At 30.6% G+C, this 25,587-nt stretch overlaps 1 protein-coding gene across 2 annotated transcripts; it reads left to right on the forward strand.

The window, feature by feature from the left end:
• Window positions 1-261: 261 nt before the first annotated feature.
• Window positions 262-23,663, forward strand: LOC127701081 (purine nucleoside phosphorylase-like). 2 transcript variants are annotated; one of them, XM_052204886.1, is made up of 6 exons: window positions 262-508; window positions 14,434-14,606; window positions 16,049-16,152; window positions 20,520-20,695; window positions 22,426-22,616; window positions 23,395-23,663. In XM_052204886.1, exons 1-6 carry the CDS (start codon window positions 411-413, stop codon window positions 23,595-23,597), a joined length of 945 nt encoding a protein of 314 aa, XP_052060846.1. In that variant the 5' UTR covers window positions 262-410; the 3' UTR covers window positions 23,598-23,663. The 2 variants fall into 2 exon arrangements, with proteins under 2 accessions (XP_052060846.1, XP_052060847.1); XM_052204887.1 differs by lacking the exon at window positions 262-508 and adding an exon at window positions 10,954-11,719.
• Window positions 23,664-25,587: the final 1,924 nt, after the last annotated feature.

Consider the following 25,587-nt stretch of genomic DNA (forward strand, 5'->3'; position numbering starts at 1 on the left):
TCTTCTTGTTTATACAAGGAGTGAGTTTTTTTTTTTAACCCTTTCCTTTCCTAGTAATTTGTGGTCGATATATGATGCAATTGTTGTCACGTGACATCATCGGGAATTTCATTCATTGTTTGTTGACCCCTGTTCGACCTCTTTACAGGCTATCTTAAAAATAGTGCTACATGTTTAATAAATTTGTCAAGCATCCAGATGAACCCAACTTTTAAACTTCGTATATTACAATAAAATAAAATCTTTTCTCTAACATTTGCAAATCATCAATCATGACAACCCCATTCAATATATTCAATTACGAGCAAAATTACCATGATTTCTTCCGCTTTACAAATTACCGCCAATATTATACTAGTATTATTTACCAAACATTGGTTTAGTGGTAAACAAGATATAAACTGACAAACATGAAGAGAAGTGCAGACGGAAAAACTAAAATGAATGGAGATTATTCTGGAATGAATGGTGACAGCAAACCAAAGAATGGGCATTTGTGTTTAGCTGGGTAAGATTTTAACTTAATATTAAATGATTTATAATCTGTCAACCCATTATAATATTGGCACGTGTAGCTCTAGCCACAAATAATTTAGATCGGAGCAGTCAACATGATAAAAGAAATGTCAAAAGCTTGGTAGAGAAGTTTCAAAGGAGTAGTGGCAATAAGACCCTAATTTGGCCCAAATATTAATGCAAATTTAAAAGTTATCATACATATTCTTAATTCTGACCTAACTAGACTAAGGTACAAGGTATTCAGAAAGTAAAAACAAATTCTACATTTAACGAGTTACCATGGCAACAAACCATGACAGAATTTGGATATTTTGTAAAATTTCTTGATTTTCCTTATTTTTCGTCAAATTTTAAGTATATTTTAGATTGGCAAAGTATGGGTGCACCCAACTTGTCCCAAGAAACAACTGTATATTTGGTGAGATTATGTCAATAGTTATAACAAAACTTAGAACTCTTAAACAAGTTTGTTGTTTCTTGGCTGCTTTCCACACTGTAAAACTGCATAAATTCTGCATTTTTCATCGTTTTCATGAAAATGGTATATGTTATGATGTAATTGTGACGTCATCAAATAAAAAATCTAATGTTTTTCATTTATATTTCTTGACTCTATGAATTTCCAAACATTATGTGCCAATTTGCAATAGTTGTCAATCATTTTATTTACTTGGGCCAAAACCGAGTCTAAATGCCCCTACTTCTTTATAAAAATTTGGCCATTTGTATTGCAGATTATAATAATCATTTTATTTTCTACCATTTTTCTCTTTTCATTGGCACAAATTGTCTCCCTTAAAGATGAAGTACGCCATTGTTACCTTTTGTGCAAATTGAAAAACAATCTTAATGACACAACAAAGATTGTGTCAAGTAGGATGAAATAACTCCTAATTTATAGCAGCAGAAAAAGCAGAAACTATATAAATATTGGAACATTTTAGAATTTTTCTTTCAAAATTAGTACAAAATTTGTAGTGTTTTTTGTTGTTGATATATTCAATAAATATTTAAATCATGATATAAAATATTTCACTTATTTGTAATTTATTTGTTATTTAAAAAATGACAGAGTAGTTTTCAATATACAATAGGAAAGAAAGGATATGGGGTCTCCATCCATGACATAAAATAAGTATTTGCACAGTAATAAAACTTAAAAAGCAAAGGAACAGCGCTTTTATTGCTGTTATTCATCTAATGTGTACATATACAGTATTGAAAATTAAACATTTTTCCATTCAGTATAAACTGTTATTGGCATACAAGTTTACAACACACAATGTACATGACAAAAAAAATTGACATAATCTATAAGCATGAAAATACTGACTGCAGTGTTCATAATGTAAAACAATTATAGAATATAAGGACACAGAAAAGAGCAGTAAATACAAAAGGCATAAGGAATCCATGTAATTTCCAAGAATATATTTTTAAAAGTACCAGTATATGGCATGTATGGTATATGATGGATTAAAAACTAAGACGTGTCATTTAAATGCTATTGGGGAAACCTGAGTCAGCTATCATAATGTTCAAGCTGTTGAATTTTAAAGTTTTATGTAGTTTGTACTTAATTAATAGTATCTTATTTTTTTTTGATTTAAAACTTCATATATTTTGCCATATGTTATCCATGTTAATCATGTGTTTAGAAAATATATTGTTACTCTATATGTACATGTATATTTGTATTATAAGACATCTCTTAAGCTGTGCTTTTGGTATTGTTAAAAATTTTATATCAATATTTACTTGTTATACTGTTAAGTACAAATATTACTACTATTCAATCTTACTACTGTGTTCCAACTTTTAATTGCATAATACATGTATATATAAATAGATTTTTGATTGACAAGTTATTTTGTAAGTTATGTATAGAATCATGGAAAGTTCAATATCTGTATCATCATTCATTCCAACTTAAACATTGATACAGTTTCTGTTGTCAGTAATGTTTTATTCAGAATGCATTTTGATTTGATGCAGCACTAAGGTGTATGTACGTAAGAGCTAATTAGACAGGTCAGTTCAGAGTAAGGCATATTGTGTTTCAATGGGTAGGGTAACATGTCTTCCTGCGGACTGTTGCCTTGTGAACTAGCACATTTAAAATCCAGCTTAGCATGTGGGTCTAGTACAAAGGAGGGTTACTATTCATATTACATTAACATTTCCTCGTCTTGAATATGCATTTAATTAGCTGTTGTATGTTAACCTGAGTGTCATCATCATCATCTTAATTTTATGTACACACAAAACATCTATTTTCAAAGTTGTACCAGGATAATACATGCCTTTTGGCTGGTGAAGATGTTGATTCTTAATCAGATAATGTATTTTGAAACATATTTAAATGCAGTGTATACATTTACATGTAAGTAGATAATGAACTTTGAAAAGTATTATAAATGCACTTTTTAAAGTACCAAGGTCATCTGACTTTAATAGACTAAGTGGCTTAACATTTGTAAATGGAGCAAATTGTGTTAAACAGTCTACTAGAATTAAATATCATTTATCATTTCTGCCCTCTTGGTTCAGCTATTTACATTGCCTACATGAAATATTTACAAGTCACAATAGATATTGTATATAATGTTTACATTTCAATGATTGACCAAATAGTTGCTCTTTCTCCTTGTTTATTCTTTTCCTACCTTTTAGATTGAAGGTTCGGTTGGGCCATCGATAAGCTGTATTTAATTTATTAACTTGGAATGACAATCATGTTTAAAAGGTTAAATGCATGAATTGTTGTTGTTCAGGCCTCTAGTGTATGTCATTGGAATGATCTTGAAAATACACATAAATAGAAATGTTCAGTCTGAATTTATTTACATGTGTGTACATATTTAGTCGTGTTTAAAAATTAATATGGATCAACAAAAAGATGAAGTGAAAAAATTATTATGAAATATGGTGTCTGAAGGTGTGTCATTTTGTTTACAGTAACTAAGCTATTGATTGGCTCAATCTTGAGTGTGTGTCTAGGTCAAGGTTAGGACAAACATGTTTTTGTTCTATTTTCAGGACATTTTTATTATTTGATATTTTATTGTTAACAGCACTTTAAATAAAACCAAATATATTAAACTTCAGGTTCTTTTCGTCATGTTTTTGTATTGAATATATAGTTTGAGGCAAGAGAACAGAAATTTAAATGCTCTTGTGACATTCAAAATAGATTTTTTTAGTGAACTAAAAGTTGGCATTATAACCAAAAGTTTTAAGTTTCTTATATTAGGTAAAACTCAAATTTATTTTCATACAGTTAAGGGCATATGATACAGTTACAGGGGAGGTAATGATGTTGCTAACGTAATATGTTAATTTTCATGACGTCAAACTGTGACATATTGGGAAAAGATGCATTTTCGACTGATTTTTATCATTCAGACTGATTTAACTTGAAAACGAGTTCTTTGACCCCTCTTTTTAAAAATTACATTTGGCTTGATTATATATGAAGATTATTTGTGCCAATTTTTATGAAAAATTCACAGATGAATTTTTTAAAATTTAGATAAATATACAGCAAAAAATGCTGTTCTTTGACTAAAATGATGAAAATATGATAAAACGAACAATTTTCAAAGAATTAGTACACAATTTCAAAGCACACTTATGTAGAGAAGATATTCCAGATGCTTTTACAAAAATCTGCTTGCGTTTATCTTTGGAAACCAAAAAGTTAAGATGTCTTTCCAAAGGATAGAAATGTCCAAGAAACCGAAATTTCCAGTAAATATCTAAAATTTCGACCCCATTTATCTCTAAAAGTAGCACATGAAGGTATATTTTTTATTTCATATTTGAATTGACAAGGTGAAAAATAGCTTGTATGCAAACTCTCGTCAAACATTCACCGTGGGAATAAAACTGTATCGTATGCCCTTAAATATGAAGCTGCAATTCAGCATTTCTTAATATACATTATGAGACAATTGCATGATCTGGGTTTATGTGGTTCATTAAATTACAAGTTGTCAAAATGATACATGCTAATTTAACAAGTGATGTGCCAGGGTCCTGAATAAATAGCAGTTCATTTACAGACCTAAAAACATAGATAAAAACAACCTTACATACTTTATGAATAAAGAAGATTGATGATCATGTGTTTACATTTTACCAAAGGATATAGAAGTACATTTGTAACATTTTAAAAACAAAATATAAAAGCAAGAAGATGGATTGCCAATGAGACTAATCTTCAGATAAAAAGACTTGGTAACTTAAAAGTTAACAAATATAGGTAACGGTATGATCCACAACAATGAACATAACTGATACTGAATTAAGCAAACTTTCAAAAGCATATATTTGTAACATTCTCTTAAATATTTGCCTGTTAGTCACATGGGTTTATCATTTTGCTGTAAATAAATATGTTTTTATTAGGTAGGGGCTTACCCTATGAAACTTATTATAGTTTAAGTGTTAGAAATAATGATAAATAAATGACATCAATATAATATTGCTTCATCACAGAAATAATCTTTGATCTCAGATATTTACACACAAGTCTGTTCTTGATATGTTTGTTCAAATGATAAGAAAGAGTTCTCAGCTCCATTAAGTCTGGATTTACCATTTTAGAGTCTCAAGAGTCAAGGTGCATAATTCTGTGATCTAACTCTAGAAAAATAAATTTAGGCTACAAGATGAGTACAAGACTTAAATGATGAGTTCAGGCTTTGATTTCCTTGATTTTTTTTTATGAACTGTTGACTAGCCATGACAAAATTGACCATTCCCTTGACTCTTTAAGTGAAAACCCTGTAAAAATTGTTATGAATTATTCAGTTAAACAATGAGACTGAATTTTTAGAAAAATATATTGCGAGTAAAAGTGACCTTTTCAGATGAGAAATGAGAACTATCCCCTTCTTCTAATGTAAAGATTGATCTTGAAATCTGAATGATATAACATAAACAAACCAATGATAAAATTTCACTGAGATATTAATAATATAACAGGGTATTAGGTAAGAAAACATATATTTTAATATCATTAAACATCATTGTGATGAATGTACATGACAGAATAAACAAGATATAGGAATTTCTCATTTCTGTGTGTCCATTTTGATTTCACTTGGAAATCGCAGTATTTCATTCCAACCAATGTAAACCACACTCTGTTTGAATTTGTCTTTTGGTGATTTCCTGCCATATCCATTAGGAATATAGCAATCTGCAGTTTCCATTAGATAATGGGAGAAACCGATTCTACCACATAACCCGGATTAGTACAATGTTTATCCACTCTGGTAGTTCAATTTTTAAATTCTAAAATGCTCAGTAAACCTACCACTTTAGAGTTTGAAAATTTAACTATCTTGAGTGGATAAATATATCGTAATCAATTTGTTTGTGTGGTAGAATTTCTCTCACTCTCTCGTTCATTGACATTTGTTGTGTGTTAGATCTGAAAACAACCCATAAGGGATCATGTTAAGATGACCTCAAATGCAAATTTTTCAATCAACCAATTGTTTCATGTTACACACTGGCAGACATTGACAACATATTTTTGCCCACAATTGAAAATTACTGTTATATAAATTAAATGTTAATAGACTTACAATTTATGATGAAACAATGAAACAAGTTGATAAATGTTCATGATAAGGTCGACACCAAAACATCCAAATGATGTCTGGAAAAAAGACAATGAGATCATTGAATTTAACAATGTTTAAGGGCTAAATTCTGAAATATTTCACAGTTAACCCTATAATTTCTTTCATAGTCCATTGTAAAAAATACTGAAACCTTAAAGGTAAAGATTTGACTTGAAACTGAAAGGTCATTTAACATGACCCCTTATGGGATGTTATCAACTTTTAACTTAGCAAAGTGACAGATTTTAATCAGATAGATTTATTGTTGTTGTTGATTGTCTTTGTTCTTTTAAGGTTTTGCTAAGTAAGTGATAGCTTCTTGACTAAACTTTACTTCATTTTAAAAGGGTGAAACTGTTGGATTAGAAAATTGTTTTACTATTTCATAAAGCAGTTATGAAAAACACAATATCAAAAAGTGTCACGTAAATTCAAAAACATGTGTATATATAGAAGGATGTATGAATGTACGAAATACCTCAATGATAAATAACCCAAACTACACAAAAAATAACGTTCAAGAAATCTGAGGGTCAACATATAGTCTTCAAATATAAACAAGTGTCTATAGCGATACAAAATGTAAAAGTTATATCTCAAGAAGTGGTCATGGTAGTTTTTAATTGCAGGGTAAAACATTTTAGAAGTATATAGGAGAAGACGAAGAAGATGCTTTATTTCCATCAAATAGGCTCACAAGGAGCATAATATAATATAAACAACAGTTTTCACATATTTGTATATATATATATAGGAGTATATATAAAACCTTCGTCTCAGGCACACCTCTAGAAAGTAACAAAAAAAAAAAAAAAAAAAAAAAAGAATTCTGTGAGTAGGCTAAATATATCTAGCTTAACTGCAGGAGGCACCAAGGGACGGTGCTATATGGCATGGTGGGTGCTTATTAAAATGTGTATCGGGACATTAACATGATTAATGATATGGTATATATATATATACAGATATAACAATTATATATATTGTTGTCTTTTCATTATGAGGGCAAACCACTATCATATTGTATGCCTTTTATGGCTTTTCACTTAGTGTAGGCCACCATGAAATTGTATTACTACTATGCTTTACAGGGTTCATATATAGTGGCAATTCCTACCACCACTATCACAACTATGAATTAAAGGAAATGTTTGGTATATACCGGTCGTCTTTCAATAAGACAACAACCCAATAACAAAACAGACGACTAGAGGTCATAGGAAGTTCTATAATGATAAACAAGTTTTATATGTCACGCTTTAAAGAACACCTCGTGTAGAAATTATAGAAAAACTGTGAATAAATAACGAACTATCAAAGGAGATCGGCTTTCAACACCAACTTTATATTCCTTAAAAAACAAAAAGCTGTAAGATAGACAAAATTAACTATAAAATTAAAATAAAAAAGTTATGGGCTAAATGAAATGTAAGCCATGAGAGAACTTTTAAAAAATTCAGAGTTTTTGTCGAGCCTGCGACTTTTGTCGCAGAAAGCTCGACATAGGGATAGTGATCCGGCGACGGCATTAGCTAACTTCTTTAAAGCTTTTTATTTTTAGAAGCTAGAAGACCTGGATGCTTCATACTTTGTATATAGATGCCTTATGTTACGAAGTTTCCGTCTGTCATATGTCCGTTGTCCTTGACCTCATTTTCATGGTTTAGTGACTACTTGAAAAAAAATTTCATTTGACCTCGACCTCATTTCATGGATCAGTGAACAAGGTTAAGTTTTCGTGGTCAAGTCCATATATCAGATACTATTTTCAGTAGGTCTACTATATTTGGTATATGGAATGATTGTAAGGTGTATATGTCCAACTGGTAGGTGTCATCTGACCTTGACCTCATTTTCATGGTTCAGTGGTCAAAGTTAAGGTTTTGAGTTTTGGTCTTTTTTATTGTAATACTATATGCAATAGGTCAACTATATTTGGTGTATGGAAATATTTTATGATGTACATGTCAGTCTGGCAGGTTTATTTGACCTTGACCTCATTATCACGGTTCATTTCTCAGTGTTAAGTTTTTATACGACCGCAAAACTTTTGTCGTATATTGGTATCACGTCGTCATCCGAAGACACATTGGTTTCCGGACAATAACTTTTGTTAAAGTGTATGGATTTCTATGAAATTTTACCATAAGGTTTATGACCACAAAAGGAAGGTTGGGATTGATTTTGGGGGTTATGGTCCTAACAGTTCAGGAATAAGGGGCCCAAATAAGCCTTTTTCTTGTTTCCAGACACTACCTTGTGAAATGGTGTATGGATCTCTGAAATTATACCACAAGTTACCATATCACAAAGGGATGGTAAGAATTTGCTTTGGGGGGTTATGGCTCAAACTGTTTAGGACTTAAGGGCAAAAAGGGGGAAAAACAAGGGTTTCCAGGTTAATGGACAATTACTTAAGTACAAAACATAATTTTAAAGCAGTGTAAGGGAGGTAATTCAAACACATATTGTCAAATTACGTCCCTTACACTGCTTGTAAATTATTTATAAAGAAATGTATAGTCTTTAGGTGATTAGCTGTCAATTTGTTTTTAGAAGTTACTATTTTAAAAATGTTTAATAAAGGTAATTTAATTATAGCCATGATTATGTATGTGAAGGAATTTTATTTTTAGATATTACAATTTAATGTTGCTGATGGAGGCTTTTTAATTTAAAAAAAGCATTTTTCTAGTTTCCAGACAGTAACTTGTGATTAAGTGTATGGATGTCTCTAAAATTGTACTACAAGGTTCCATACTACAAAGGAAAGACTGCAATTGAGTTTGATGGTTAATGCTAAAAGGGGGATTCAAAAAGTTTGGGGGAAGGGGGGGTTTCCAATTTTTTTTTAAAAGGGTTCATATTTTTTTTCTCAAAATTTTCCAAATTGACACAGTATTGTGCATTAGATTTGTAAGATCTTTGACCACATTTATTTTGTGTCATAAACCTATATTATGTCAAAAATTTGATCACAATCCAAATTCAGATAGTATCAAACTTGAATATTATGTCCAAATTTGCCCCAACTGTTCAGGGTTTGACCACTGCGGTCGTATCAGGCTGCGCTCAGCAAAGCATTTTATTGTGTTTTGGTCTGTTTTTCTTCAACTATAAGTAATAGATCAACTATATTTGTTGTATGGAAGGATTGTAAGGTGTATATGTCTGTCTGGCAGGTATCATCTGACCTTGACCTCATTTTCATGGTTCATTGGTCAATGTTAAGTTTGTTTCTTAGATACTATAATAAGCAATAGGTCAACTATATTTAATGCATAACTTGATTGTAAGGTGTACATGTCTGTCTGGCATGGTTCATCTGACCTTGACCTCATTTTCATGGTTCATTGGTCAATGTTAAGTTTTCTTGGTTAAGACTGTTTCTTAGAAACTATAAGCAATAGGTCAACTATGTTTGGTTTATTGAATGATTGTAAGGTGTACATGTATTTCTCGTTTGGTTTATCTGACCTTGACCTCATTTTCTTGGATCATGTTAAGTTTATGTGATAGTTGTAGTAAAGCTTTATATTTAGGACTAACAACATAAAATCAATGGTTAGTAAAGAAGGCGAGACATTTCAGCGTGTGCACTCTTGTTTTAAATGATTAGAGTATATAAAAGTACAAAATCATGTTAATCAGATGTTATTTAATAGTGAAATTCATGAACCATGAAATAGACAAACAGTTAAACTGTAAAGAAATTTATGCAGATAAATATTTACATCAATAAGTTCAATTTAGCTCTCTTTTATGGAAAGTGATAATAAAAGGAGAAAAATCGATAGCAATCTCATGCACACTTCACTGTTGGCTAGTTGTTAATAGTACATTTAAGTGATTTGTACCAAGATAAGATTTACATGTACTAACTTAATTTAACATATTATATTTTCTTGATACATTTAGTTGTTTAATTACCCTATTCTAAGAATGTATAAGTACAACCAAGTGGTATTCGTGTAATATATTGATAATTTCCTTATGTTTCATCAGATTTAATTGGATGTACATCCTTGTTTTTTTCATTCTGTATACTGTAAAGAGGTCTTATTTTTCAATATTTCTAGTGTCAAACCTGCTCAAGATGATTTATGTTTCCACGTTTTTGCTTGTTCCTGGCCTTACAGTCTTGAAAATTTGGAGTAAGATTATCCTACTCTGACTCAAAATTCAACCAGTCAAAATAATGGAATTGATGTTTTGTGCACAAATTTTGTACTCCCGAGTACTGAGAAAAGTTTAATTACCGTAAGCCCAATTGTTGATCTTCCTTAAGACTATTAGATAAGTTTTTTTGCAGGGGTTGTACACTGGTTTATGTATTTTCAATTTGATCTTTTAAAATCATGAAGGGTGATTGATAAACCCCTGACAAAAATTTGCCATTCTTCAACTAAGGAGACCCACACTTCGCCTCTGGCTGTTGGGCCAGTGCACATGTTGGCAATCCTCTTTAAATAAATAAAGTATTAAATCAAATTGAAAATCTCCCACTTCGCAGTACAAAATATGCATATTTATTTTATATTGGACTCTAAATTTAGTGATTTTTTTTTTGTATCTCAATTTAATGTTGTTTTTGATATTTTAATTCATTGTAATGCTTTGTATTTGTCTGTCCAGTAGCCATAACTTCATTTTAAAGTTTCCAAAAGTAAAATCTTTCTCTTTATCCATGTCAACTGTATGCAAGATAGGTAAAAAAAGATTTTAGATGTTGATTTGTTGTAACAATTATATGTCTCTCTGACCAATATGTAAAATACTAAATAGCTTGACCTAATTTTCACACTCCAGTGGTCAGCTTTTCTTGATGGTACTTTAAATGATTGGTTTGCAGCATTTAGAATGAAAAATTTATGTATAACAAATAATTTTGTCCAATGGCCATGGTTTTCATTTTCATACTTTGCAAGTAAACTTCAATGAGACAGCAACCCAACAATAATAAATCCAGAAAAAATCTACAAAGAGTTTAAAAGTCTGTCTTCTTTGATTAATATAAATTCATACCGCATATCACTGTGTCCAATATAAATTTATTCAAAGTCTTGACAAGTTTATAAAAAAGTAAAATTACAAAAAAAAAAAAAAAAAATTCCAAGGAAAATTCAAAACAGAAAGTCGTGTATCAAATGACAAAAACATTAATGGATTAAACCTGGCTTTATAGCTAGCTAAACCTCTCACTTGTACATGTTGTATGACAGTCGCATAGAAAGTATTTAGATTAAAAAGTAAACTTTTTGTTACCAAAAAAAGTTAAGTTCATTCTGGCTATTAATAAGACCAGGAATAAATTGAAGGTGATTATTTATTATATCATTATATACGTATGTATACTTATGACATTGTATTAGAATCAGAAGGATTAAAGATTTGATCACAATATTTATACATACAGGATATTTAAAACTTGACACATTCATACATGACTTCGGGTAGAACACATAGATCAAAAATAAACTATTGTTATTTTGGACGACAGCATATATAAAGGTCGAAAAAACTGGACTTGATTTTTTAAAAATGACTTCAAATTTATTACACAAGTAAGTTGTCTTATGTATCTGAACTATACATGTATTTTTTTTTTCATTTGTAACTTTCTTATTTTGTTGTTTGTTTGTATTTTCGAAATAATTACATAAATTTTAGGTCACTTCTTGATATATTCATTGTAAAAATGTACAATGTAAGACCTCCCTTAAAAATAAAATTTTACATAATGTTTTTTGTTTTTTATTAATTAGTGAGTAAGAGAAGTGCATATTAATAAGTTGGTTAATTATTTGATGTCTAATATGAAAAATGAAACCATGTATGTAAATACAAAACAAAACCTAATATAATAGTAACTTACAGTAATAAGTATTAAGTATATGTTACACACGTGGATTAACATGATTAATTATATTTTATGCCTTTTGTCCAATTCTAAGTTAATCAGTGCAAAATTTAGATTAAAGCATGGCAGTATTATCTTATATCAATATACATGTAATACTTCCATGATTCAAGTAAAAGTCAAATCAAAGATGTTTTATATAAAATCCAAAATCTAGATTATTATTGAATATATGGTCACATTTTGAACACTACAAATTGTAAAATCAAAAAGTGTTGTAAATTTGTTGGCAATTTTCCTCCATATGTTCACTAATAATTTGTCAATAATAATAATGCATTTAAATTTTTTATTGCATTTAATTATGTTTAACATGCAAGACATATTTATAATAATGCATTTAAATTTTTTCTCTCTTTTAAGTAGGCTTGGTATGGGTTATTCTTGTTGGTGAAGGCTGTATGGGGATCTATAGTTGTTAACTATGTCATTTGGTCTTTGGTAGAGAATTGTCTCATTGGCAATCATACCACATCTTCTTATTGTTATATGAACATGGTAAAGGCCCTTGAAATGTTGAAATTCCTTTCTTATTTACATCTGAATTCTCATTTATTTATGTTTTACCCACAGTACAAAAATATTTTCCAACCAGATGTTGATGTGATTTACAAAAAATTTATTCAAGTTAAACTATATTTAAAGGGGCATTAGCTACGAGATATACAAAAAATTGAAATATATATATATTTTTTTTGTTCAATCATTAATGAAAGTGAAATAGTGAAATAATAATTGGCTTTTAGCAGCCAGTTTGGTTCAATTTTGTCAAAATAAGCCAAGAAACATTGCTGATGAATTATTCACTTGCAAGTGAATAATTCAACCTCATTGAATCTGTATTCATGTGACCTCCAATGCAACCCCTTAGCTGGAGATAGGTTACGCATGCACTAGGCATGCTTAGCTATTAAAAGGAAAAGAATGTCAACATTGAAAGTGAAACTAGGTTTAACAATTTCGTAGACTGATTCGATCCACAAAAACTCATTCTTATACAGGTAAAAACAATGATTAACATATTTGTTTAACCTTTGCTATGAAATCAAACAGACCTAGAATAATCCAATTGCACTTGTTCACTATGTATTTATATCTATATTTATGTTTACATTGGGTTATATGACCTTTGGCAGATTTTGAAGGTCACCTCGATGGTTAATTAGATGGCGTCTAGACTAAAATACACGCAAAATGCTGATATATATTATCAAGTCCATGCACTGAAATGGTTTATTTTATTTTTTTTATTATTTGGATATATGTTTTAGTATGTTATAAAATCAAATATGTGAATTTGAATCAAATCAGGGAACATGAATTTGACAGCTGATGCCCCTTTAACAAGTTTAGAGTTTAATAATTTTGATGTTACTGTTATATTAGAATTTGAATTCATACACTAAATTTCCTAAATTATGTAAATTTTTTTGAGATTATAATAAATTTGTTTTGCAATCTTTGGAATTCAGTAATACCAATGAATACCAGTAGATTAAAAAAGAAAGGATAAGGAATTAATGTTTTTTCTTGGAATTAACCTGATTAAGGGTTTTAAATGCACAGAACTGTGACAAAATTAACTGACAGTACAATGTTTAATTCTGTCATCCAAGTTAGTCCAGGGAGCTGTTATGTTTTCACTATAATTCATTAAAGTTTTTTTCTTTATTGCAATAATTCCACAAAAAAATAAAAGTTTGATACAAGGAATATTTTGGACCTTTATTTATCTAAAATTTCACATTGTTAGGGACGACATCAAAAGTTCAATGTAGGATAAAAAACTTAATTCACATAGTTTTCTCACTGACCCACCCCCCCTCTTAACTTAATTTGGGAAAAATTGATTGACCAGTATGGATATATGTAAAATCGATTTTGGATAAACAAAACTTGCAGCAATTTTAAACCCCCCCCACCCCCAAACTATTTGATTTAAGTTTTTTATCCTACATTGATCTTTTGATGTCGTCCCTTAGTCACACTTGTTGTTTTCAATCCATGTTATAATGAACTATATGTACTGACACATGACTGACATAGATTAATGAGAATGTTTCACCCATGCAACAGTGTTGAATGGTATATCCTTCCATTATAATACAGTCATGGTGGCATGTAATGAAGTCCTAACTTTATGCACCAGTCTCCAGGTCTAAGGCCGACAAAATTTGTCTATTCTGACTAAATACAATAATGACCAATATACCATGTATAATGACCAATGATCCAAAAATTCTTTCAAGAAAGTGGCATTGGCAGTTTCTATTGGAAAGGTAATGTACACTGTAGTATCTTACTACTTGGTACCTAATTAACGAAGTGATTATATACATGTATCTTTTTATATTACAGGTATGATACTTATGAAGAAATTGAGAAAATAGCAAAAGACATCCTGAAGCGGGTTAAATGTCGACCTCAACTTGGAATTATCTGTGGTTCTGGACTTGGGGGGTTAGCAGATTTAGTTGAAGATAAAGAGACAATTAGTTATTTTGATATAGAAGGATTTCCTGTTAGTACAGGTATGTTCATCATGTACTTGTAGATTGGAACATGCATGTAGCGGAAACAGAAGAGATGGTAATTTATAATACAGGTTGTTCATTGATGTATATGAAACCTGTGTCATATGTATATTAATATTCATACTGGGCTTTTAAAATGTGATGTTTAACAGACTTTATAATCATTGATAATGTACTATTTAAAAGACATGATGAATAATTGTCTGTTGTCACATCCATTTTTTTCTTTAGAAATGAACATATGAAACTTCATAGCACTTACAATAAAATAAAACATTAGGTGTTTAGTATTAAAACTTGTCATTGTTTTTTCACTCGGACATCAGTATAGACATATAAATGACATCAATATTATCAAAATGCCTTTTCAAGCTGTTGTCATATTGTGTCTTTTAATAAAGTATAGCATTAAAACAAAGTACAGTTACGCTAAGCACCTCCAAGATAAACACAAACCCCACTGACTCCTTTCCAGTTGCACATGTTTAAGTCTCATTCCACCATGAACTAACCATTTTCTAATTTGTATTAAGTAAGGAGATGCTATATGATTGCCAATGAGACAACTATCCACCTGATTCCAAATGACATGGATTTAAGCAACTATAGGTCACAATACAGCCTTCAACAATGAGCCAACAGTATATAAACCATTTTTTAGACATTTAGCAGCTGACCTACTTCAGTTTCTCTGTCATATCTGTTATCTTTCTAAACTACATGATAGATCAGTCACTATGGTGCTACAAACAAAAAATACAGGTTAGTCACTATGTTGCTACAAACAAACAAAAAACGGATCAATCACTATGGTGGTACATGTACAAACAAAATATACAGATCAGTCACTATGGTGATACAAACAAAAAATACAGATAATCACTATGGTGCTACAAACAAAAAATACAGATCAGTCACTATGGTGATACAAACAAAAAATACAGATAATCACTATGGTGCTACAAACAAAAAATACAGATCAAAATACAGATAGTCAATATGGTGGTACAAACAAAAAAAAGGAGGAAGATCATTTTTTGAACGTTTTACCTCAAAATACATTTACAGAGGTAGAGCTTGACTTCCAGTGTTTCCCTGAAGCATTTATGCATATTTATCAACCTAGCATCAGTCTTTATCCACCATCCTTTGGATGATAGATTTTATTAATTTTTTTTTATGTAAAATCAACTTTACCACCATGCTTTAAATTTAAAGAACACTACTCTCGAAGTCCATTTATTGGCTCTAACCTGCCCTCAATCATGTAAAGAAAATTCGGGGAAAACACTTTTGTCTATCAGCCTTTCACTACAGATCTGCTCAACGCCATACAGCCTTTTTGTGCTGATGCAGTGTAAAACCAACATCAACCAGTTACAAATTGGCAAATGTTCATAAAACATACTGAATGGTAAATAATTTGTTTTTAATTTCAGTACCTGGACATCAAGGCCAATTTGTGTTTGGTAAATTACGTGATAAACCAGTGATAATTATGCAGGGAAGGGTACATGTTTATGAAGGATACCCATTACACAAGGTAGAATAATATATATCAGAGGATGATTTACAATTTCATAATGACGAGGAATTTTGGATTATTTATTTTAAAAATTTTAAGCAATATAATACTATTAAAACTAAAATTATGCTTTTTCTTTCTAGAAATTCTTTTGAGTCAAAATCAGTTAAATGAAGTTAAAAGAGTATAATTTTCTTGGGAACATTATTGATAATAAAGGTAGATTTAAGAGATCAACAAATGAACTATCCAAGAAAGCGCCTAAAGCAGCATTTTCACTAAAAAAATATGTCTAATTTTCATCATGTCCCTGTTGATTTATCATGCTAATTATTTGATTTGCTAATTAAACCCATTATTTTATATAATAGCGAAATTTGGTTTATGGAAGATTATTACTCCATTTTTAGAGCCATGAACAGAGCCAAAATGCAAGGAACTAACTGTGATATTTTTTCCTTGACCAACAGATTCAGCTTTGAGAAAGTGCATCATAAATTTTGTAAAACTAATTTTGGAATTAAAAAAACCTCATATAATATAGCTGCAAAGTCTGAGTTAGGACGATTTCCACTTGATTCCTTTATAAAAACTCAAGTTTTATTATATTTTTGTAGAATTAACTGCCATGAAATAAACCCTCTTGTTAAAGAAGCTTTCAAAGTAAATAAGTATGGAACATGGAATATATACTTGGCACACTTTTGCAAAGAACATTTTTAAAGAATTTAATATTGATGAAGAAGAATATGTTGATTTTGTTAAACCTTTTAAACTTATAAGAAATTCACTTAATAAAACTTTTAAACATATTGTTATAGAAAAGTATGATAAAATCACTCTTGAAAAACTTTCAAATATCGATAACAGTTCAAAACTTTACCTTTATAAAAATTTTAATAGTTGTCAACTTTTAACAAAATTCTGTGTAAGTGACCATAACTTGGAAATTGAAATAACTCGATATAAAAAAATTCAAAGAGAACATAGAGTGTGTAAAGTTTGTAAAATTTAAGATGATGAGGAACTCTTTTTCCTTCATTGCCAAATCACCATTATATCAGAAATCCCCGTATAAATGCAGTTAAAACCCATTCTCCTAATTTTAACTAGCTTGACCCAAACTCTAAACTTGAAACTATTTTAGATTCCCATGAAGATATTTTGTCTAGTGTTGTAGGCTATATAAAGCAATCCATGGAGTTGCGAAAATAAGGTCCACATTGGTCAATTATCTATATACTTATATATATTATTAATATTAACTTGACTTGTTTAGGACTTCTTTCATGTATTGTATGTTTCTTGTGAATGTTATGTTTGCATTTTAACCTGTAAGGTTTTACTTTTTGCATTAAAGTTGTGAATATATATCATTTGATGAATTTTAGCAAAAGAATTCACTCTGGGTTAATATTTACATATAATATAACTGGGCTGATCTACAATATCATAAAGAAAAATTGTAAAAATAAAATTCAGATGATAATGCTGACCTTGGAGAAAATGTAAAAAAATACTTCTAATGATAATGCCACCTTCAACCTTGGAGAAATTGTTAAAAAAAAACTTCAGATGATTATGCCACCTTCAGCTTTGGAGAAATTTAAAAAAAAAAACTATTGATTATGCCACCTTCAGCTTTGGAGAAATGGTAAAAAAAACTTCAGATGATTATGCTTACTTTGGAGAAAATGTAATAAAAAACCTCTAATGATCATGCCGACCTTCAACCTTGAAGAAATTGTAAAAAAATTTCAAATGATGGTACAGACCTTTAAGAAATTGTTGAAAAACCTTCGATGATTATGCTGACCTTGGAGAAATTGTAAAAAAAATCAGCAAATACATCACTAGGTTTAAAAAAAAAAAAGTCATTAAATCTGTTATCCTAATGCTAGCAAGTTAAAGGTTTGGTTGACTTGCTTGCTTTGTTTGTATAAATGTTTGCTCATGCATTGTAACTAAGATTGACATCTGCTATCAATAAATAGGTGAGGCAATTTGTATACATTATACTTATAAATGTTATTGTAAGTCAAGCAATGTATACAAGTTGAAGCCCCGCCTTTCTGCTGATTGCAGATGTCAATCTAAATTACAATGCTTGAGCAAATATGTATACAAACAAAGCCAGCAAGCCAACCAAACCTTTAACTTGCTAGCATTAGGATAACAGCTTTAATAAAAGTAGATATTGATAATGCTTTCAAAAACTTTGTTTCTATTCTTAGATTGTGATTTTAACATTTCTGTACTAGAAATGTTAACATGATTAATGTCATACTTACTGTCCCTTATAGAGAAAAGTTAAAAATATAAACCTAAAAAAAATGTGTCAATGTCACAACTTTTATTAAGAGCATGCATTCACAGTTATTAATTTTTATGCCCCCGCCGTAGCGGACAGGGCATTAAGTTTTACCTTTGTCCCTCTGTACGTCCGTCTGTCAGTCCGTCCGTTGGTTTCCGTTCTCTAACTTTAGTTTACTTCAACCAAATGTTATAAAACTTAAACAACATGCTCATTACCACAGAACACAGATCAAGTTTGAATTTTGGGGGCGTCACTTTAACCGTTCTAGAGTTATGCCCCTTTACAAATGGAAAAATTGCTGAATTTTTTGTTTCCGTTCACAAACTTTAGTTTGCCTCAACCAAATGTTATGAAACTTATACACAATGCTTATTACCACAAAACACAGATCAAGTTTGAATTTTGGTGGTGTCATTTCAACCTTTCTAGAGTTATGCCCCTTTACAAATGGAAAAATTGCTGAATTTTTTGTTTCCGTTCACTAACTTTAGTTTGCTTCAACCAAATGTTATGAAACTTATACACAATGCTTATTACCACAAAACACAGATCAAGATGGAATTTTGGTGGTGTCATTTTAACCGTTCTAGAATTATGCCCCTTTACAAATGGAAAAGTTGCTGAATTTTTCATTTCCATTCTCTTACTTTAGTTTGCCTCAGCCAAATGTTATGAAACTTATACACAATGCTTATTACCACAAAACACAGATCAAGATGGAATTTTGGTGGTATCACTTTTACCATTCTAGAGTTATGCCCCTTTACAAATGGAAAAATTGCTGATTTTTTTTTGTTTCTGGTCTCTTACTTAAGTTTGCCTCAACCAAATGTTATGAAACTTATACACAATACTTATTACCACAAAACCCAGATCAAGTACAAATTTGGGTATTGTCACTTTTAGCGTTCTTCAGTTTTGTCTTTTTATAACTTTATATGATATGCAAGCGGGGGCATCATTTGTATCCCATGGACACATTCCCCATTTACTTTTTAGCTCACCTGACCCAAAGGGCCAAGTGAGCTTTCCTCATTACTTGGCATCCGTCGGCGTCGTCGTCCGTCGTCGTTAGCTTTTTACAAAAATCTTCTCCTCTGAAACCACTGGGCCAAATTTAACCAAACTTGGCCACAATCATCATTAGGGTATCTAGTTTTAAAAATGTGTCCGATGACCCCGCCAACCAACCAAGATGGCCGCCATGGCTAAAAATAGAACATAGGGGTAAAATGTAGATTTTGGCTTATATCTCTGAAACCAAAGCATTTAAAGTAAAACTGATTATCAGGTCAACATCTATCTGCCCTGAAATTTTCAGACAAATCTGACAACCTGTTGTTGGGTTGCTGCCCCTGAATTGGTAATTTTAAGGAAATTTTGCAGTTTTTGGTTATTATCTTGAATATTATTATAGATAGAGATAAACTGTAAACAGCAATAATGTTGAGCAAAGTAAGATCTACAAATAAGTTGGTATGACCAAAATTGTCAGTGGACCCCTTTAGGAGTTATTGCCCTTAATAGTCAATTTTTAACAATTTTTCGTAAATTTTTGTAATCTTTTACAAATATCTTCTTCTTTGAAACTACTGAGACAAATTTAACCATACTTGGCCATAATCATTATTAGGGTATCTAGTTTAAAATATTTGTCGGATAACCCCGCTTTCCAACCATCATGGCCAACTTGGTTAAAAATAGAACATAGGGGTAAAATGCAGTTTTTGGTTTATATCTCTGAAACTAAAGCATTTAGAGCAAATCTGACAGGTGGCAAAAATGTTCATCAGATTTAGATTTATCTGCCCTGAAATTTTCAGACGAATCCGAAAACCCGTTGTTGGGTTGCTGCCCCTGAGTTAGTAATTTTACAGAAATTTTGCAGTTTTTTGTTATTATCTTAGATAGCATTATAATATCTAATATCTAATACTATTAATTATGATTTTAACCTTATTTCACATGATTTCCAAAGCATCAGTAAATACAGGTGAGCGACACAGGCTCTTGAGATCCTCTAGTTTTTATAACTACAAGTATGTAAATTAAATCTTTTTTATTTTAGGTAACATTACCTATAAAGATATTGAAACTGATGGGCGTTACAACACTATTTATAACAAATGCTGCCGGTGGTATCAACAGAGACTATAATGTAGGGGACATCATGATAATGAAGGATCATTTTAATATACCAGGATTCTCAGGTTTAAATCCATTAATAGGACCAAATGATGATAGGTAAATATCTTCTCATATAACAGGGGCCTCGGTGTCAGAGTGGTCTAAATAGTTCATCTATGGGATCACTAGCCCACCAACACTTAGGTTGTGAGAACCCAGCACATGGCAGGTACGTTTGATTCCAATTTTGATTGACTAGAATTCCCAGTTTTTCTGCCAAAGGTCAGTAGTTCTCTCTGGGTACCCCGGCTTCCTCCACCAGTAAAGACTGGCAGCCATGAAATAACCAATATTGCTGAAAGTGGTCTTTGAACTAAAAACATGTATCAATCTCATATATATACTGGTAGATATAGTGGAGAATAAGACTGATAGAACAAATACAGATATAGTGGAGAATAAGACTGATAGAACAAATACAGATATAGTGGAGAATAAGACTGATAGAACAAATACAGATATAGTGGAGAATAAGACTGATAGAACAAATACAGATATAGTGGAGAATAAGACTGATAGAACAAATACACAAAATTGATTTGTTTACAAGTCTGTAAACACTTGGCAGTGGTTGTCTCTTGTTATATACTGCCTTGTCGTTCTTCTGCCTGTCTAAAGTCTGTAAACACTTGGCAGTGCTTGTCTTTTGTTATATACCGCCTTGTCGGTCTTCTGCCTGTCTAAAGTCTGTAAACACTTGGCAGTGCTTGTCTTTTGTTATATACTGCCTTGTCGGTCTTCTGTCTGTCTAAAGTCTGTAAACACTTGGCAGTGGTTGTCTTTTGTTATATACCGCCTTGTCAGTCTTCTGCCTGTCTAAAGTCTATAAGGTGTAATACCACCAAATCATAGTACGTCACATCCGGTTGCATACGAAAATAGGTCGAAAAAAAATATTCCCTTGAATTTGACAGTTGTAGGTAATTGATCCTACATTTCATTGCAGTAAAACATTTCTGAGTCATAAACATATATCTTGGGTATTTCAAAGCACCATTATTTCTTTATTTGGGGTTTCTATAGAATATTTTGGAAACTTGAGGTTACATGGTTACTAAAGCTTGTACACAGGTTAAAAAAGGGGGAAAATTTGATTGGTTAACTTCCAGTGATGGTTATTTTCTTATATGCAATGAAATGTTATGTGAAATTTTTTCTATAGTACTGGACAGGATAAAACTTTACTCATGCCAAGTATTTGTTTATTTGAAACAAAGATAAATTCTGCACAATTTTTTGAAAAGTGCAAATTTAACAAAGACTAATAGGGGAAAATCAATGGTGGTATTACACCTATAAACACTTGGCAGTGGTTGTCTTTTGTTATATACCGCCTTGTCGGTCTTCTGCCTGTCTAAAGTCTGTAAACACTTGGCAGTGCTTGTCTTTTGTTATATACCGCCTTGTCGGTCTCCTGCCTGTCTAAAGTCTGTAAACACTTGGCAGTGGTTGTCTTTTGTTATATACCGCCTTGTCGGTCTCATGGTAGCTTGTTTGCCTGGAGTTTGGGAGGTCATGGGTTCGAACCCTGGCCAGGTCAACCAAAAGACTTTAAAATTGGTATTTGCTGCTTCTCAGCTAAGCATGCGGCATTTAGGAGTAAGAGCAAAGACTGGTTGGCTCGTAGTCAAAATAATGTGTCTGGGTAAGCTGATTTTACATTTCAATAAATTAAAAACATGAAAACCTCTTATTGACTACCCATATAAAAAAATGTCTTGAACATTGATCACATTGTTGCCATAATACTTGTCAAACAGACATTGATTTCATTTTGTCTTTTGTAGATTTGGACCAAGATTTCCAGCATTATCTAATGCTTATGATTTCAATCTACGTAACCTGGCAAAGAAATGCATCAAAGAACTAGGTTATACGGATTTCTGCAGGGAAGGAGTTTACTCCATGTTATCTGGACCATCTTATGAGACTGTCACTGAATGTAAATTTCTACTCCAATGTGGGGTTGATGCTACAGGTAAGAATAACATAATGTTTTCACTGAATGCTGTTGTATCTGTTCTTTTGTGCGTCAGTGGTTAAAGTCTGATAGTCAAGTTTCTTTTTTAAGAATGGGCACTTTATGAACATTGCATAATTTTATTATCAAATACTGTATAAGTTCAGAAATCATTGCATGCATTTATTATTGCAACTTTTGAAAAATGGACAAAACAAGTTTAATTATTGCAATTTTGGGAAAATTTGTATAGGACATATATATGTATCAGATATCAGAATATAATTTCTAACTATCCAGTCGCATTATTCACATTAATAAAAACTTCGCAATAATTTCTGAATTTAAAATTCTGTAATTTGATTGTAAAAATCCTTAGGCTGAAATGAAATCTTCACTGTGTCTAGAAATATCTATATTTTTCATCAAATACTTATAAATAATTTTGACTTTTTTGTATTGAATTATCTTCAATTTATGGATGAGGATGAGGCAGCTTTAAGTGGTTGTATTATTCGGTCGCAGTTAAAGTTATTTCTTTTCTCTTCTTTTAGCAAGTCTAGTCCACCAAATTGTTCGATCTTGAAAATTTATATGTTAAATCATTTTATTGAATGATGGTGACATATTAGATTTCTTGTTTAAAAATTTGAATTTATTGATCCATTATTCAATCTTTCTAATGAAATACATCTTATAATGCAGTTTGAATGTGAGAACTGATAAAGTTATAAATGTACTACGTTTTTATATGACATGAAGATTTGAGTGAAGGTAAATGATTTATTTTCTATAGGTATGAGTACTGTACCTGAAGCCACTGTGGCAGTATATTGTGGCATGAAAGTGTTTGGGTTATCTCTGATTACAAATAGCTGTATTATGGAGTATGACTGTAAAACCTGTGCCAATCACGAAGAAGTTCTAGAGACAGCAAAACTCAGAAGTAAAGATGTTCAGACTCTTATTTCCAAGATGGTTGCTGAGGTTGAAGTGTAACAGCAGATTATTATTCATATGTTGTTTATCTTTTTGTTGATTGTTTTCTTGTTAAAATTTATTGTTACATAATAATGGACTAGGATAGTGAGAAAAATTTCCTGGAAAAAGAAATAGAGTGCAGTAGTTTTAATGAGATTATTTACTCAGTTACCAGTTTTAATGGTTATAATAGAATCTCAGATGTTTTTTTAATAAGCCAGATATTAGTAGATCTTAGTGATTATTATCTGTAGGTTTGACCATAATACGGGTGGAATTAGGAAACTGCATAAAGTCATTTTCATGCAGAAGGGGAGTTTATTCTTGGATTTTTCTGGCATATTAAGATCATGCATCAATTTTTTGGGCTTTACTTTCTGTTCTGATGTTAATAAAAAGATGTTCAAGGGAGACAACTCTGTGTAAAGTAATATAAGTTTAATTCCCTTCAAATTCATTGTTGATTCTTGATTTAAAGTAAACTTAGCAAACATTTATTTAAAGTTCATTGGAAATTTTTTTTTAGATAATCTTTTATACAAGTTTATAATAAAGAATAATTGAACAGTTTTCTGAATTACTGTTAAATCGTCAATGTCAAAAACAAAATTTGAGCTGATATACAGTAAGCTGACTGTAGTATATTAAATGGCTGTGAGTATTTTTATATATGCCATAATAATTTTATATTTCTAATGACTTTTGTAATACTTAAAGAACAATGATGAATCTTTCTATATGTTAAGACTATGTTTCTAATGTTATAAAGTTGAAATGAGTTTGATGTAGGTGGGTGTAGATGGAGGTCTCTTAAAATATTGTAATTTTTTGTGTGATATTTTACAATATTTTAAGAGACCTCCATCTACACCCACCTACATCACACAAAAAATTACAATATTTTAAGAGACCTCCATCTACACCCACCTACATCAAACTATTAAAATATTGTAATTTTTTGTGTGATATTTGTTTTGTATAGCATTTTAAGACTGTAATTTATTGTTATATGAATGAATGAATTAAAAAAGGTAAATTAATCCTTGAAAAGGAAAATATTGTCTTTATTTTTTATAGTCATTAATACCATCAGTAGCATAAAACTGTAAAAAAAAACAGAATGTGAGAACAAAATTTTTGAAAGAATGTTGGTTATCTGTCACTTTTCTGTGCACATTACTGAAACAGCATGCAATTATGGGATATATAGTTCAATATCCATATATATATATATATATATATAGGACATATCAGAGAGACTGTCCAAAATTTGAAACATTCTACAAACATTGCATTATGGTATGGACACTGTAATAATGAATTGATATTGAATGCTTGAATAAATAATTTCTTAATGCTTTGTGACTTTGTATGTAAATATGGTGTGATTTATTTCAAGCAGTTTCTTTAGCAAATTTTTTGTTGATAATGTGTATGCTTTATTCAACTTGTGAAAAGTTTTTTATTAGTCCATGTAAGATATCAAAGTTCTTGCATTTTTTCATTTGACCAAAATTTAATAGTCACACAAAAAAACAAAAATACAATAAACCTTTTTTGGTTCACGTACGAAAGATATATTATATTATCATGATTTATTAATGTGTGCCATATAGTGTAAAATATCTGTTAAAAAAATAAAATTGAATATTGAAATACTTAATACTCTGGATTCATTATTATTCGTGGGATACCAAATTTCGTGGATTTCGTTGTTACAGGTGAACCACGAAATATAATGTTCAACGAATAACAAATTTCCTATAGTCTTATATGCAGACTTTGGCAAAACCACGAAATCAAATATCCACGAAAATGCAATTTTTCGTCAATCCACGAAAATTGGTATCCACGAAAATAAATGAATCCACAGTATATTTATTATCTATACAAGACTTTATTATTATCATAATCTGATTTAAATATTTGTTAAAAAAGGCAGCTATGTTTCTTTGAAATGAAAGTTCAAACATTCACCTTTCATAAATTCTTTTATCGCTTTTATATT

This window comes from Mytilus californianus, unplaced genomic scaffold (genome assembly GCF_021869535.1).
Source record: "Mytilus californianus isolate M0D057914Y unplaced genomic scaffold, xbMytCali1.0.p SCAF_5, whole genome shotgun sequence".
NCBI lineage: Eukaryota > Metazoa > Mollusca > Bivalvia > Mytilida > Mytilidae > Mytilus > Mytilus californianus.